At 43.7% G+C, this 17,513-nt stretch overlaps 1 protein-coding gene across 2 annotated transcripts; it reads right to left on the bottom strand.

Annotated features, from left to right (window-relative positions):
• Nucleotides 1-8,880: 8,880 nt before the first annotated feature.
• On the bottom strand, nt 8,881-16,812 carry rhcgb (Rh family, C glycoprotein b). 2 transcript variants are annotated; one of them, XM_062462036.1, is made up of 11 exons: nt 16,487-16,796; nt 14,300-14,489; nt 13,541-13,691; nt 13,251-13,398; nt 12,988-13,154; nt 12,538-12,675; nt 11,773-11,909; nt 11,402-11,526; nt 10,954-11,027; nt 10,681-10,748; nt 8,881-9,820 (listed from the first exon to the last, which is right to left on the bottom strand). In XM_062462036.1, exons 1-11 carry the CDS (start codon nt 16,704-16,706, stop codon nt 9,787-9,789), a joined length of 1,452 nt encoding a protein of 483 aa, XP_062318020.1. In that variant the 5' UTR covers nt 16,707-16,796; the 3' UTR covers nt 8,881-9,786. The 2 variants fall into 2 exon arrangements, with proteins under 2 accessions (XP_062318020.1, XP_062318019.1); XM_062462035.1 differs by lacking the exons at nt 8,881-9,820; nt 10,681-10,748 and having other exon boundaries at nt 10,795-11,027; nt 16,487-16,812.
• Between the last annotated feature and the right edge of the window lie 701 nt (nt 16,813-17,513).

Here is a 17,513-nt window from a genome sequence, read left to right as displayed (position 1 = left end):
TGCGTTCAAACTTGTGATAAATTTGTCATCAAATAAGGATTTAGTTTCCACACCCATCATTTGCAAACATTGTGTGTGTCAGTTAGTCAGTTACAAAGTGCTTCTTGATGAGGGAAGAAGTGTGGCCGAGGGTCAGGGACCTGTTGGTAATGCCCTGGTGAGGGCTGGGGTCAGAGATCAGGGTCTGGACAGTCCCCTTGAGGCCAATAAACAGGACCTGAGAGATAGCAGTGTGAGGGGTCAAAGCTATAGGTCAAGGACCACAGATTAAGTGGTTTCCTGTTATTCCCAAGTGACAGCTGGGCTGAGATGGATAAGTAGAGACATGATGTGAGGTCTGTCACTATGCCAGGTTAACAAAAACTAACAATGGACGAAACAATGGATCTAAACCAACAACCAGTTAATGTCTGGGACCAATGGTAGTGGACACCAGATATAGATATAGAGCTCTAAAGAGAGAAACAATGAGCAAGCTACTAAGGAAAAAGAAAAGAAATTGCTGTGTGGATAATTTCTTTTTTTTACACAAAATGTTTTGAAGTTTCAGTTTCATGTAGAAGAGCACTGATAGATTCAAACTGCATCAAATTATAGGTGAATCTAGTAAAATCTCTCACAGTAATATAAATTAGAAAACCCATCACTATTACTTCCCAGCTGAATATCACATCAGCATTTCTAATCAAAAGTATCTAATTTCAGTCAAACAGTCAAAAGCACTCAGTGCTTAGAGACCAGAGAGAAAGAGAGAGAGAGAGAGCGAAAGAGAGAGCGAAAGAGAGAGCGAAAGAGAGAGAGCGAAAGAGAGAGCGAAAGAGAGAGCGAAAGAGAGAGCGAAAGAGGAAGAGGAGGAATCTCAGTGCCTACCAATTTAGCAGTCAATGTTGGAGCTATTCTACTTTTGGGGGGAAAGACCAGAGTAGGAATTGTTGACGTCTTCCCAGCCGGGGGCTATGTATATGATCTTTTAGCATAAGAAAGGAGATGGGGCCTGTGAACGTCTCTGACCCATCAACCTTTCTCCCGGGCTCTGAATGGAATCACTTGAGGGCTGCCCAGTCTCCACATCAGACCTGGGCCATGCCTAAACTCCTAATCAGGCGGGTTTTATGCATCCTACAACACCCTCCCCCTCTCTCACCTTGGCAGCGCCTCCCTCCACTGCTTCACAGTGAGCCTATACAGCAGTTTGTTTAAGGCCCCCAGCCCCCACCTCCTCCACTCACCACCTCCACCCATGGGCCCCAGACACTTGAGGAAGTCGGGGGAGCTGGTATGAGACAACAGGGCCCCTTCCTCTTCCTTCAGACCCTGGGCCTCCTTATCATCAATTAGTTCCCCCTCCACCGAGCTGTAGATCACAAAGTCCAATTATAATTGTAAATGTATCAGACTCAAATCACTCATGCTCTCGCGTCAAATTCAGATTTGTACAGATTCTGGGAGATCGCGGGAAAGTCAAATGACAAATTACTTCACGTTTCTGGCTGCATGTTTGAAATCAAACGTAATGAACAAACATGAATAACCGAAGTATTTACTTCACATACCATAATTTGCCGGGCTCAATCAACACATATTTGATCTATTTTAAATGTATTATAAACTAAAAAGATTTAGCAACTACAGAGCAAAAAAGATGTTGCTGTGTGTGTTAGGGTGTAGTGCTGAAAGGACAGCGCCACCTCTCTTGCTGCATGTTCAGGATCGCTGTGGGCCTACAGCGAATAAAAAAAAAACATATCAATTTTCCTGCATTAATTTCGTTTGTCTATATCTAACTATAAAGGCCTGTATTGTGTCCTCTGTCTGTGGCTCGTGTATCTCGAGAACTGGGCCCTGTATGAAGTTGAAATTTGGCAGTTGTATTGCTCAAGACCCAAGGACGTATATGTTTGTGGGTGAATTTTTGGGAAGGAGCTGTCACGAAAAAATATATATATATACGCGTTTGGTAAAATAACCTCCTCTTGTGCCTATAACTTATGCCATCGTTTATATTACATTTATTGACAGTAGGCTAGCAGTGGTCACTCATTTCGATACTGGCATGTCAAACATCACTCCTACTATTACAGGCCGAAAATATCTAAAGATGCCAACCCATAAAAGTGTTCAGATTAGAAGTCTCACCTCAAGACCTACACTTTACCGCCTGTTAAACGATTATTAGTAACTTGTCCTGGTGTATTAGGACATCGGGAGTGATGCCCTTGCACTCCTGGCTGTCTTCCCGGAACGGGTATTCACAACCTGCTGTGAATTAAATGTAGGTCGATGTTAGGCCTATACATTCTTCCCTTTCCCCATAAGACTGACAAGTATTGGTCAAGTGTTTGGCCGTACCCCTTTCGTTGTAAATCTTATTTCCGAGATAATCAATACAAATGTAGTATTTAAAAATTCCATGTGAACGTATAGCCTACCAACTACAAACACTGGGAAATCTATGAAACAAACGTAGTCTATAGCTAACAGAGCAGCCTGTTAAATTTATAGTGTATACTAACTTCAGAATATAAATATAAATTATGTTGCGAAGTTTGATCTTTAAATTTGCATCTTATATTTATATTTTTGTATTCAGTATGTCATTATTTATCATTTTATCAGTGTCCGATGTGTGGACAATCAATCATTCAAATATGTCAAACAATTGACGGGTTAAGATATACTAAAACTGCATTTGTTTGTTTTGTTAAACAATGCTATGTCGATAGGGAGTCAGTTGGCTGAGCGGTGAGGGAGTCGGGCTAGTAATCCGAAGGTTGCCAGTTCGATTCCCGGTCATGCCAACTGACGTTGTGTCCTTGGGCAAGGCACTTCACCCTACTTGCCTCAGGGGAATGTCCCTGTACTTACTGTAAGTCGCTCTGGATAAGAGCGTCTGCTAAATGTAATGTAAATGCGAAATTCGTTTAGGCTAGACTAATAGCTCATTATATTGTAACTATTAAATATAGGCTAATTTGATGTATCATATGTTATCTTCAACAAATTCCATAGGCCTATCATTCGGTACACTTCAAATGTAGAGTAGGCCTAATATGTGCTCTTAAATAACGAAATGACAGAAATTGGGCTTCCTAAAATATGATGAAATGTCAACGTTTAAAAAAGCATATGTTTGTGTCCATTCAAGTCAATTACAACGAGCGCAAGAAATATGTGTATTAGATATTTGAAGATCTGTCAAAGTATCACATAATGATACTCTCAGAAATCCCTTAAGCTGATCCAGTATCGAATGGTCACACTCATACCACAATCATACATAACATCAAATCTGGCGATGGATGAACAGAAAGCTGTAATTTCAACCATGGGGAGAATGAACAAAACTAAGGCCACCACTTATAAATTCAGCACTCATGGTAACGTACAATAGGTTTAGCACGTTTTAACAAATGCGATGGCTGCCAAGAAAGTAAGGAAAGTGTGATGTTGGCACGAGCTAGCTTGGCATCTGGTAGACAGGAGCACCATGCTGCTCCGAACAGGCTGACGAACACGTGTATGTTTAGTAGTCTAGCCAGAGCTAGACTGCAGTGCTGCATGGTGTCTCACTTTCATCTGTGTGATGGAAAGACAATACATGGGTCTGGGAGGATTTTTGTATTTCATGTAGAAAGATCCATAGTTGTGTAGATTTCTCTCTGAGTGAGTGAGTGTGTGTGTGTGTGGTGTGGTGTGGTATGGTGTGTGTGCAAGTGTATGAATGGGTAGATTGCGTCATAACAAGCAGAGGCTGGAGGTGGATATGACAGTAATGTCTCTCTGCTCAGAGGGGTGCAGAGTTGAGCCCTCTCAAAAACCAAAACTCCGGAGACTCTGTGATGGACCGTCATGGAATCTTTTAGAGAATGAATCCAGGACCTCCCATGTAACAAAGAGTCTTTGTTGGGGTGAAATGTTAAACGCTTTTTTCAATTAAATAAATGCCTCCTGCTAAGGAATAACAACCAAATGTGTATGTTTTATACTTCATCTCTTTGTTGTTCAGAGATAAGAATGCACAGTTTCTAGTCTGAGAGAGGAAGAGAGAGAGAGAGAAAGAGGCACAGGATCTACACTGAGCCACAATTACCCATATGCGCAGGCTTGCACTCAGAAGTAGAGCCCATCAGAGCTAACACAGTAGGAATGAGACCATTTATTGGTGAGAGATGAGGATGAAGCCAACCCAGTCAGTCCCAGATCAGTATTGGCAAGGACGCAGCTCTGTAGCGATTGGCTGAAATCAGTATGAATCACAAGAGTCAAAGGTAGAAGGTTGATTGTGTTAGCTGTGCTGAGAATAGCACTCTGAAGAATGGCAGCTGCACAAAGACAAAATGGAAACACAGTTTTCCTTTCAAAAACCTGAAACTTAAACTGTCACTCAAATGAATTCGATTTATGACAAATGTGGTCATATTTAATATGTATTACGAGTAATAATAACTCAAAAGCACATGTCTAATATTACCACATAGGCTACTACCATGTGATGTGAGATGGTTAAAATGTTATTAAGTCTAATTTCATAGACAGATCATTCCACTGAATCTCTCCTTGGATTATTCTGTATTTTCTAAATATGATCTCACACCAGTGTAAAAGGCCATGAACAATCTCCATTCAGAGTCCTCCACGACAAGCCTCTCAGGGGTCTTCGGATTCACATCCACAGGAATGCAAAGGGACATTCCTACAGGCTGGTTCTGAACACCATCATCAGTGACATTAGGACCTGTCTGGGACGGGATCTTTGTCTTCTGTTCTACCCTCTGACCCCAGACTGTCTGGAGGGCCTCTGGGACAGAGGGTCAAGGGGAAGTGGGGTGGGCCCAGGCTGCATCTGGGGATGTGACACACACCCTGTCTGGGAGTGAAGGGCTCAGACAGTCCCAAATGTCTGTTTGAGGGGATACCATGTACCCCGTAGGACCCCACCCACTGTCTGCCCCACCCCCATCACCCCTGGATGAACAGGGGGGGGGGGTGCTGATGTCTGGGTCTGAGCTCTGGTTCCCAGACAGGATGTATAAAGAGAGTACGTAGACACAAAGACACAAAGACTCACATAATCGCAGGATAGAACAATATTCTCACACATCATGGTTTATTGAAAAACGTGATGCTGCCCGTCCTCCTCTCCTACTGGCACAGCTGTCCTCAATTTTGCCATGTTGTGATATATATACATTATATATAACAAACACAGATCATAGTCTTTTCTTCTATTCCCCCACCATGAACAGGAACAACTTCTAACCTAAACATAGGTGAGAATCTACAACATGGAGTCTGGTCATGTGCTGAGGTGTGAAGGGAGGGAGGGGGCTGGTCACAAAGGGCTGTAGGTTCGAGGGACAAAGAGGAGTAATGGATAACCCTGGTGAGGTGCTGGCAGACTTGCACTCGCCATGAGAAGAGAAGGGAGCCCAGTGGGCATCAGTACAGTCTGAACAAGGTCATAGTGCCCCCTACAGGTTGCAAAAGCCTTCACATTGTTCTTAGGCAAGCAGAGATGGTCCCGAGTCCTTACCCATTCTGCCAACCGTTAACAAACAATGTACTCCCCTCGTGTTCCCTGATGCACACACACACATACACACACAGACACAGAAGCAGACACACATGCACACACATACATGAACGCACATGACATACACGCACACACACTGACATCCGTGGCTCCAGACCTCCCTGGTGATCTGCAGTGGAGCGTGTAGCCACCTGTCAATCATCAAATCCCGCCCGCTTTAAGAGAGACATTTCGTCTGGGACAACGGCGCGCCGTCCCTCCCCATATATTCTGCCTCCCCTAGCAACCATCGTCGGGTGACTATGAGGCTTTGTCCCCTCACAACGGGAGTCCGCCATTGAACCCTGGAGTCCATAGCAACCAGAGGGTGCCAGAAAGGGCCTTTTCTGTAGGCTGGGTGAAAGGCCTGTTCTTGTCCCTGAGTCTGGGATTCATAGGATGGGCCTGAATGGTGTTCCCTCCTCCTATTAAACGCTGGTGTAACGGAGCGTATGAAGGGGCTGGCCGTGAGCGGATAGGATCATGGCTAATCTGCTGTTCCTCTCTGCTGTGGTCCGATAGGGACACTTAAGCAGCCTCTGTGGGCAGTTAGCGGACTGTGGTGGCCTGGGGTTTGGGAGGAACGGAGAAGGGGTGGGGTTGGGGTTTGGAGGAACGGAGCAGGGGCCGGGGTAGGATGGGGTTTGGTGACAGATGGGTAATGCCAGGGAGGGGTGGGCACAACTAGGCAAAGCAGAGCAAGGTAGAGCTGGCCACGGCCGGGGAGGACTGGGGAGGCAATCACAGCAGAGCGGAGCTGACACAGCTGGACAGGTCTTGGGAGTGCTGGTGGTCCATGGGATGTGGCAGAGCAGAGACAGTTGGGGAAGGGTGGAGTGGAGAGCAGGGTTCAGAGAGGTAAATAAGGACCGTTTCCATGACTTCACTTTAGTAACATGTTTGGAAAGCCCACGACAGCAGCAAGCTTTAAGAACTGTCGTTCAGCACAGGGGGACGGAAGAGGAGACGTGAAAAGAGAAGGCGGAACAAGGGAAGTTTATGAACACTTTCATGGACTTGTGGATGCTTTCACAGTCTGTTTTTACAAGGGTTTTTAGGAGTAAATGAACACCCAGGCCTGAACGCCCCATTACACTAAACACATCCCCAGACATCTGTAAAGTTAACACCCTGGATCAGAGGCTGGTGATGGCATATAGAAAGGGATCAGGAAACCCTGATTGATGCAAATACGACAGCATAACCACAACGTACCATCCCTCCGGCCACACACTGTCACCTAGCTATTGTATGAAGGGATGTACTACACGTGAGTAGCCTTAAATCGTCAAAGCCAATAACCAAATGTGAAATACAGGTACTGGACGTCAAAAGCTTTTTGTGTTATGGTATTGCACATTACAAACCAATAAAAGTTCACAACCACTATTTGGAGACGAAACCTACAGCTGTAGGTTTGTCCTTTATCATGAATGAGGGTCTCACTGGCCTCCCTTTATGAGCATGCTTTGTATGGCTTCCATTCTAAGCTTCCATCCTGGGTACTCTTTCCCACCCTCTTCTTCGCTAGACCTGTCAATCAGAGGTGCTGATTGACCTCAGGAGGCAGGCAGTCAGTCGTTGTTTCTAAAAAGCGAGGCCTCACACTTCTCCCTGCCCCTCCCTCTCCGCATGGCCCCATGTTTCTCCAAGCGCACCCTCTCAATACTCACTCAGTCCTCTGTACTGTACACAGTACCTCTCCTCCTGCTCTCTTTCTCTCTCTTTCAGATGAATGACCCTCCCTCTCCTCTACATTCCCCAGCCTTCCCCTCTCCCAGTCAGCAGGACCATCCCTCAGGTCAGTGTCTGAGTAGAGACAGAGTGGTGGTCCGGGGCCCCAGAGCTGCTGCTTCTCTCTCCCAGGGTCCAGGCCCCCCCTCACCAAAGGCCTCCCTGACCTCGGAGGGGAGGAACAGGACCATAAAGAAGGTCTCTGATTTAGTTTTAACAGGCCGCCGTATCCGCCCTCTAAGTGGCTGATGAATATACATGAGGAAAGTTTAGGGTAAAGAACTGGAGGCTGTGTCTGTGTGTGTGTCTGTGTGTGTAGAGGGGGGAAGGGCTGACATCTGAAGGGGGAGTGGTGTTCCCTTATTCACAGCAGGGCTGCATCTCGTTTAATTGGAGCACTTGTGGCACCATTACCTCCTTTACTCCGACGCGTTACAGATGACAAAAGAAAACAGCCCTAAGCCGGCTTTTGTTCAGGGGGAGAGTAGAGAACAGATTCCTGTGTAATGCTGCTGTGGGAATCAACCATACCATACCCCTATAGGAAGACTCACTCCCAGGCCAGGATAATACCACAACCAGGACCAAGGGTCGCATTTATAAAAAATAAATAAAGACCATGATTTTTATAGAATCCCAGTTTTTTCTTTTCATGTACACATTTTTTGGGGGAAAATGGTTGATGAGCTGAATGACATTGATGTAATGTAGGCACGTACTATACACATATTATGGATTATGGATTCTGTACAGCTTGCTATGAGGCAATACTATTCCCTAAATATAAATAGCTTGAAAGTATCCTGTTTGAACAAACGAAAAACACATTTGTTTGTTTAATTTCTCGAGTGAAATCTTTTTCCCATCCCATCTTTTTCTCAATGCAGCATCAAGAGATTGGTTTCAGTTGGTCAATTCTACCTGCCGAGCTATGAACCTCGTTCAGCTTCCTAATTGTTTAACCTTTGACCTTAGGTCACGGTCATGAAGAACGGTCTTAATGTGTATGTTGTCCCCTGCAGTCACCCTGGTCTCCCATGAGAGCAACAGGGATTGACCTCTCATCCCTCACCCCTGTCTGATCTTTCTGGAGAGTGGTCCGAGGGAGGTTGGGGTCAGGGCAAGCAGTGGTCTGAGTGCTTACATTTGGATGAGCTCGACACGTATGTGGAGCTGGCACATGGTGTGTTCATTATGTCTGAGCCACGTTCATTGGTTAGTTTGTGGTAAATCAACTCTAGACATGTAAAACATTGCTGACCACCTACATATGTGATCCCACAACAAGTCAGAGGGTGAATTGTGTTGTGTGTGACTGGTTCACTGTTTCTAAGTTCAAACAAAGCAATCCCAGCCTAATACTGTACATTGTAGCCATAATTTGCAAAGGAAGTCTGTACTATGGTTGATTGTTATGCACATGATTGTGCATAACAATCATGTGCAAATGTATTACAATCTTCATTGAGAAATGATCATAAAGAATCTTCTCTATTATGTAAAACGTAGTATGTAAGAAGTATGTAAGTAGTTAAGTATTTTTTTATTATAAAATAAGTTGATTTGATAACAGTGAATGTATAATAAATTACCCTCTAAATTTGTAATGTCAATATTATCTATAATAAAAAAACATACTCAATTTGTGTACGGTTTTGTGTACATTTGTGTAATTACCACAATTTGTTTCAATAAACTTTACAATATACAGAATGGTCTACATTGAAATCTAATTAAGTTGAATTGACAGTAAAGTTTCTCCACACTGGTATGCAGAGCCTCAGTAAGATGATTACACTCACACCGTTCAAGCACCTATAATCTATCTCTTTCTAGTGCAAGTGAATACTTTGGTGATACAAACACAACTTAATTGAAATATGGATGTGGCTTCCAAAGACAAATGTGAGTGTACTTGCATTACATATTTAAAACATGATTCCTTGCAGAATATTTATAATCTTAATATGAAATATACATAAAAATCGTCATTTGCAAAAACAAAACAATCTCTTTCTAAATATTAGGTTTGACATACTAGGTTTACCAGTTACAATGGCACACATAACAGGGCTGAGTCATGTTCATTCAGTTTTGGTAAGCTAAGTTCTCTTTCCAACATTAGCCACTGCTTTGCAGGAAATGTCTGCTACGACGCAAAGTAAGCAGTCATGAGATGTAGTCTGGTATTCTGCGTAAGCTGCGTATGACTATGCAAGACTAGCTAAGACTGTGTAGTACTGTGCAGTGCTGTGTAGGACAGTGAAGGACAATTTTTAAAGTAATTGTGTAGTATTGTTTAATACCTTGTAGTACCTTTTTCTGTAGTACCGTGCAGTATCATCTAGAACTGTGTAGTACTTTGAAGTACTATCTCAGAATGATTAGTAAGATGGCAGTGGAAAGTTGTTGAGTTTGCCCAGCAGGAGTTAGGTGGGGTTGTCAGACGCAGATGAGATGGAAGAACTTTTGATCTAGATTCAGTTCTGTTCCACAGAGAAGTTGGAGATTCCCCTGTAAGTGACAATGTCGCAAATTAAGTTGACGCAAGTGATACAAATATAAAAAATTACAAAGTGGGTGCTACTTTAACCCTTGTGCTGCCTTCGGGTCACATGACCCAAAGGTTCATAACGAACCATCGTTGTGTTTACCCAATTTTACCCAATACAAAAAAAAATATATATATATTTTAACCTTTGCAATGTGTGTGTGGGGGGGGGGGGGGGGTCTGAGACAGCCCAACGGTAAAAGAAAATGCTTCACTTTGTTTTTGTATGCGGTAAAGTTGTCGCAATACGACGGTGGGTCACAATGACTGATGGGCAGAATGACCCGAAGATAAAACAAGGGTTAAAAAAATATATATCCATCCAACCCAGTCAGGGACATTTTCCTATCTTTGTTACAGAAGCATATTCTTTTCAGACCAATACAATAGCCGCAGTGTAACATCAAGGTGACTTTCAGCCAGCAGGCATGCAGAGCTGACAGACACCTGCATCAACAGACAAGAGATGGTGCATGGCAGCCTTTCCAACTGAAACTATCACTATAAACAGAGTCGGAGGGGAAAGGACACTTAAAATGATGCCTTACTGTCTGCACCATCAACATGCATGTACAGATCATTATCCGATCATTTTTGTATTGGCCTGAACAAGAAGGAACCAGTGGACGTAATGCATGCTTCCTTATAATATAGAATCTTACTGCCATCTAGAGGATACAACTGTACCCTATCTCACAAGAACAAAGGACTCTGGTTCATCTGTGTGTGGGTTTGGACTGTACCAACAGGTATGAGGGGAAGGGGGGGTGAGGTATCTTACACGCTAATGCCATTCTACTGATGAGGTAAAGCAGAGACTTACACATCCTTGTTTCGCATGTGGTTGTTGTATGCCATGACAGGGGGAACGCTCTCCTCCTCCTCAGGTACCTGAGAGTGGGAACCAACCTTCAATATACATCATACACCACCCCTCACCAAGAGTCGTAGATTACTTTCCATGTGCAAAAACATTGTGTTGTAGATAGTTGGCTGTTTCATGACTTGTTCGATACATTTTTTTCAGAAATAAATTGTTACATGTGTTTTCGTCATGACTGGACACAGCTTTAGAAAGCTGTTGTGTGTCACTCACTTCCCAGTAGGCCTTGTCGTCAAAGCAGTTGTCATCCGAGGGATCGCCCCAGATAGGCAATCTGAGGACGGTGCCTGAAAACAGTGGACAGACGGGATCACTGAACACTCAGTCCGAAACACAAACACAAGCTATTGTACAAGCATATCCTACAACACCAGCCCTACAATCCTTGGCATTTATGCAAAGTGAAAGTACAGTGTTTCACATGCAAACTTGCCAAAAGGCAAACCAACAAACCTTGCGTCGAAACCCTACCACCATGTTTACACAGCAATCAAAATGCTAATGGCAGAGTACAGTGCAATGGTGTCATGCTACAATGTTATAATCATAATGCCACTAAGTTACAATGCGAAACAATTTTACAACGCTACAATGTTACGATGCCACAACGATAACACAGTGACAGTGTTTTACCAATAAGTATTCATGAGCATGTCCTCACCAACAAGGATTCCTCCCCCGATTCCAAAACAGAGAGCCACACAGAGCCCAGCTGCCTGGTGTCCACCTTGACGCGAGGGTGTCATGTTTTTCCAGTCACCAACAAAGTCAAATGTGTTGATCAACCTTCAAAACAAAGACACAGATTCAATGCGTGAACAGTGGAAGGCACATCAGCTTCTCGTGACGACGTATCCTCAATTCAAACCACACATTTTATACATGATATGTTACGAGACGTTTTCTGTGAGGGACGTCCATCTTTTCTTTCTTTTTTTTACTTCTTTACTTTCTGACACCATTCTCTCTGTATTGGTGCAGAATCCATGTTAGCACCTGGTGCTGGCTCCTCTATTGGTCATGTCAACTCACCCCTCCTTTCCGTAGACAGACTCAGAGGCGGCAGCAGCAGTAATGGCACCCACAATGCCCCCTATGACCCCAGGCATGGCGTGGAGGTTGTGGATGCCACAGGTGTCCTGGATCTTCAGTGTCTTCTCCAGGAAGGGCTGGAGGGAAAGAAAGACACAGGCCAGTGCTTCAAAACCATATCTGAAATCTTCTCAAACATCTCACCAGTTGCTTGTGTCTGGAGAGTCAGATAGGTGCGGCTTGGGAACATGAAAAAAGCATTTTGGGAACAGTCTATTGATTTCTTTGAGGACAATTAAACACTGAAGCCTGAACACAAATACATTAAGCCATTGAGTTATTTGATGTCAACACACTGGTCTGAGTCACTGCAAACATGGCAGATGAATGATGAAAGCACTTTCTAAAGAAGAGTAAACAAATGATCTCCACTTCTAATAGAAATAACAAAGGATGTCATCAGTTTCTGGCTAATAACACAGATACGGCAGTTACACGTTGCTTTGAGAGACTTCTTTTGGACAGTCAGTAAAACTAACTGTGGGGGCTGTGAAGCACACAATAACCAAACCAAACCTATCCTACCCTGCTCAACCTATAACCTACCCAAAACGAACAAAGCAAACCATACCAACCTTCATCTATGAGCCTGAACCTGACCGTAACCACATGCTTAACATCAAAAGTTGATAGATAGAACCAGAGAGTTTAGATCAGTCAGTGTGAGCCAGCCAGGAGGCCATGTGACCCTGCTGCCACGGTTACCGAGAGGTAGATGTATCCCAAGGTGGAGATGACTCCGCAGCAGAACCCCACGATCAGAGACCCGTACGGCATTAGCATGAACTCTGCGGCCGTTCCCACGGCAACGCCCCCAGCCAGCGTGGAGTTCTGAATGTGGACCTTGAGAGCGGGAGCAGCAGAAAGCGACATGAATACAACAGGCAGGTGCATTGTGTCAGAAACCACAATAACCTGAAAGTTTTTTATAAAAAAATAAGTTAAAGATGGTTACAAGCATCAAAAGCCTCACAAGCCCCACAACCATTAACTTCACTTGGGTTTTCCTCACCCTAACACAAACCCAGGCAAGATCCAACAAATACCGCCTCTCACAAGCATGTTCTGCTCAACTTCTACTACAACAATACATCATGTTCCATGATGTATTGGAACGACATACATCAACACTCGACTTAGACTAGAGGCCTTTACCATGTCCAGCTTGCCATGCTTGTTGTAGAGGCTGGAGATGGCGATTGTGGTGAGCACGGTGGAGGTCAGGGCCAGGTAGGTGTTGATGGCGGCCCGGTGCTGACCATCGCCATGGTCCGTGATGGCTGAGTTGAAGCTGGGCCAGAACATCCACAAGAACAGGGTTCCTACAGGAGAAGGGTCGGGCACCAGATTAAGACATGTAGCAAACCATGTAACAAATTACATCCTATATGCTGTCATTGTGTTTCCTGATGACCCACCAATCATGGCGAAGACATCAGAGTGGTAGACAGACCCCTGGAGAGTCTGGCTCTGGTGCAGGTTTGGGCGATAGAGCATCCACGAAATGGACAGACCATAATAAGCCCCAAATGTGTGGATCACCATGGAGCCTCCAGCATCTCTGGCCTAGAATTGAGAAAAAGATATGAAACGTGTGTGTGCCTTTTTATTATTATGGTCCTACATGTTAGCAAAAATACACAAAATGGCAAACACATGAAAACCAATCCCTGAGGGCCCAGGAAAGGGATATCAGCCATTGACTCACATGGATGAGATTGAGGATAATGTACTCCTCTACAGCAAACAGGGTGATACCAAATAGGGTCATAACCATCAGCTGGACCGGGCTAACTTTCCCCAGAACTGCACCGTATGCAATCAGGCACCCGGCCACACAGAAGTCTGCATTGATCAGACTGAGGGAGGGAAAAGAATGGAGAAGACAAAAAGAATGGAGAAAAGGGGAGAATAAAGATGTTTGATACAAAAATGAAAAAACAGCAATCCTAAGGCAAACGGTTTTGGTTGAGGGAGAACAGCAGTATTGGTGACTGCATCCGAGACTGGACATTTGGTGTTTCCGATACTGGAAGATTGCGTAATTGACATAACACACTGTCGACTAGTCTCTCTCTTATCTTGTCTCCATGATTCTTCCTGGACTCCCTGGGTACGGAACTGGTTTGAAACCATTTCTCTTTCATGCACGCGTGCACACTTACTGTACAGTATCATCGCTGACCCGCAGCAGTATGATAGTGCGTGACTTGCACTAATGTGTTTATGTTTCTCCTCAGATTACTGTGTCCACAGATGGGCAGATGAGCATCAGCAGAAGCAGATTTATCAGCAGTATTATCACAAAGACAGGTTTCTCCACCAGACTCCTTCCTGGAAACATTGTATATCCAACATCCATAAAATCCACATGTAAAATGGATTTCTGTAATACGCGTTCCACTGACTAATTTAAATTTAAATTTAAATCTTGTATGAAATACAAAGAAATAGACCCAAAATGTACCTCTCAATGCCAATTCTGATCTTGCCATCCTCGCCCAGAGAGTGGAACCAACCCTGCATGAGCAGGGCCCACTGGATGCCGAAGGCGGCAACCAGGAAGTTGAAGCCCACGGCGCCAAAGCTGTAGCGCTTCAGGAAGGTCATGAGGAAACCAAAACCCACAAAGATCATCACGTGGACATCCTGGAAACCTGGAGGGAGAGGAGGAGGGAGAGAGGGGGGAAGAGGATGGGGTGGCAAGAATGGTGAGGATGAAGGGAGGACAGGGGAGGACGGGATGGTGGATAGGGGAAAGAGAATGAGGTTAGATGAAGATGTAGATCAACATTGAAGGTTGTAGAGGCCAGAGGAGGAGGAGAAGATATATCACCAAATGTATATTTATATATTCAAACAAAATGTAATGTTTTATGTTGTAGGTTGTGTACAGTCCTCCCGGTCTATATACACCCCACAGCAATTTACATAAAATTAAGAATTCACATGTAGAGAAATGTGAAAATTCGTGAATTTGAGGGAAATCAAAGTAGAGATTAGCATCAAGCATTCATCAGTTCATCCATGTTCCCTCTGCAGGTGTGAGACTCCAGTTAATCTGTCTGATGACAGCTTGGTTGTAGCCCCTGAACCTGTACAATGTTAGTCAAATATTACTGTCAAACATAACTGTCAAATAATACTATCAAACACAACTGTGGGGCCCCACAGGCCTCTCAGCGTGATCTGCTGTTTACACTAACAGCTGCTTGTAGCTAGTCACATACAGACACTGGAACTCAAGGACTGAGAATAACTTGTCAGGGAAGGTCAAGGCACTCACTGATTGATTTCTCAGAAAATGAGGGTCACGTAGGACTTTCTTGAGGACACGTCTAGAGGAAGAGATCAACACTTCCCCGTAAGGATGACCCATCATTTTCATTCCCCCAGCCTCCATAAGGGTTCATCATGGAACTACAGTATATCGGTCAAAGGCAGAACATGCCACCGTAAATGAATGAAGACCCGCAGCTAGCCACTATTATCATGTACAGCAGCCACAGCAGTCAGGGAAATTCCACTTAACAAAGGCCCCTTCTAACGCACAGTGAAATATGAGATATACCTACAATAGAAAGACAATAACCTAAAGTATTGTATAAGCATGTCACTGGCTGTGTTTTTGAACATCACGTCTTTGTACACAACGTGGCCCTATTCCCAGTTCAGCTCCCCCGTGCTGGCATACAGGAGTCAAATGATGCTCTTTGTAGAGTGACACATTCCATGGAAACGCTATACTATACGTTGGAAGCTTGATCTGTTTCTTGAGAACAGACTGTCAAAAAAATAGATTCATCACTTGACATTCAAAACCTTTCTAGCGATGGCCTGGTGATAGTCTTGTCAAAGACACCCGGTGTGTGCAATGAAGCCGAACACAACCACAACCACACCCACAGACACTGACATTCAATATGGCTTGGAACAGTGCCAGGTTTACAATCATATTGTTATTAAAACAATATAAAGTCTCAAGACACATGAACACACGCATATGCACTCCTATATACAGTCTGTCATTAACGGCTTCACAAAACAGCTGTGGAAATATTTGACAAAGAAATTGTTTAAATAGGTGACCACATTTAGTGGACATCTGCTCTTCTGACGTAGAAAGGTGGTAGTGAAGGAAACTTGAGGGAACATGAAGCCTCTAGGACACACACACTGTGCCTGTCTCTGAGCCTCGTCATCATATGAGAATACTCGTGGGAGAGCTTGTGATCTGAGCCAGGACCGGCCCCCAAAATCATGCCTAGTCTGGAACCTGAACTCATCATGTCTGCTCATAATACAACTACCCCAAACACTGCCCAATATTGTAACCTGGGAGTTTTCATTGAAAGGTCATTAAATATCTTAAGTTTTATAATCTTGTTTTATAGCAGAAAACGTTCCTGTCCACAAATGACTGGTCTGAATGCACAGTATATACATATAGATATATAACAGGCATTCAAAGTATCAAAGTACTTACGCTTATTCTATGACCAAAATAAGATAACAACAAATATTTGTTTCCATTTCTTTATCAACTTCCTAACAGCCTTTGTAAGTATGATAATACATATAAATGAATTAATGTGTAATTGAGTAAAGATGACATCCTTTTATAAAGAGGAGAACATGAAAGGAGGATACTTACTTGGATATCTGAAATAGAAATCATTTTCAGCATCAGTCACGTTTAATAATTTTTTCTCTTCCACCCAGTGTGTGTCTGATTCCGCGTTGTAACGTACGAACACCCCAAACAAGATGATCATTGCGATTTGCCACACAAAACACACCGCTGGAAGACTGATCCGAACATTGGTATTTTTCGGCCGGTCACAGCAATGTCTGAAGCTTTGGATGCAGCCCATTGTGAAAGATGTGGAGTGACAAAGCTGCTTTCTCTTGTTCTGTGTCAGTACTAAACTGCTCTGGAAGTTGGGATGACAGGAGATTCAACGGGTCTCAGCATCTTGGGTGTGTGTGGAGGTGTGTGTGGAGGTGTGTGTGAAGGCGTGTTTACTCGGTACAGCCCTTGACCCTCCTCCTGACTGCTCTCTACTCATATTTCCATGTAGGCTAGAATGAACTAGAACGTTACTCTGCTGTTGGACTTGATCGTTTTAAATGTTACTGTACCGTGTGTTATTCCTTTCCTTTTATTACTGTTCTTAATATATTAGTATAAATTCCAATTCTCTACAACCTTTGCTCAGTGTTTGTAGTTTGTAGTCATGTCCTGTTCTTAGTGTACACACACCAATATGTTCTACATGTGTTTACACAGCACTTTAACCTGAAGAACACAATTCTCATCACATGGGCATAACATGTAGAATGTAAACATTATGCTGTTCCCAAATCATATGTTTGACATGATAATTTGGCAAAAGAAAACTCTCAAGAGTAAAATGTGTTTGTGTGCTATTACAGGCAAACACAAAATATATATATACGATATCTAATATATATAATATAGAACAGGTCTGGTCGTCACTCAGTCTGTGCTTAGTGCTGCCCATTACTCAGTCTGTTTATCCTGTCAAGCATTAAGAGTTAACAATGCGTGGCCCTGCTCACAGGGCTCTTGGGGAATCAGAAAGATGCATGACAGGTTTTACTCTGTCAACCATCATGGAGGTAGATTACAGAATCCAGGCATGGTCACAAGCACACAC

This window comes from Osmerus eperlanus, chromosome 5 (genome assembly GCF_963692335.1).
Source record: "Osmerus eperlanus chromosome 5, fOsmEpe2.1, whole genome shotgun sequence".
NCBI lineage: Eukaryota > Metazoa > Chordata > Actinopteri > Osmeriformes > Osmeridae > Osmerus > Osmerus eperlanus.
Note: the sequence above shows the minus strand (reverse complement) of the source record. Positions and strands in the feature narration are given on the sequence as shown.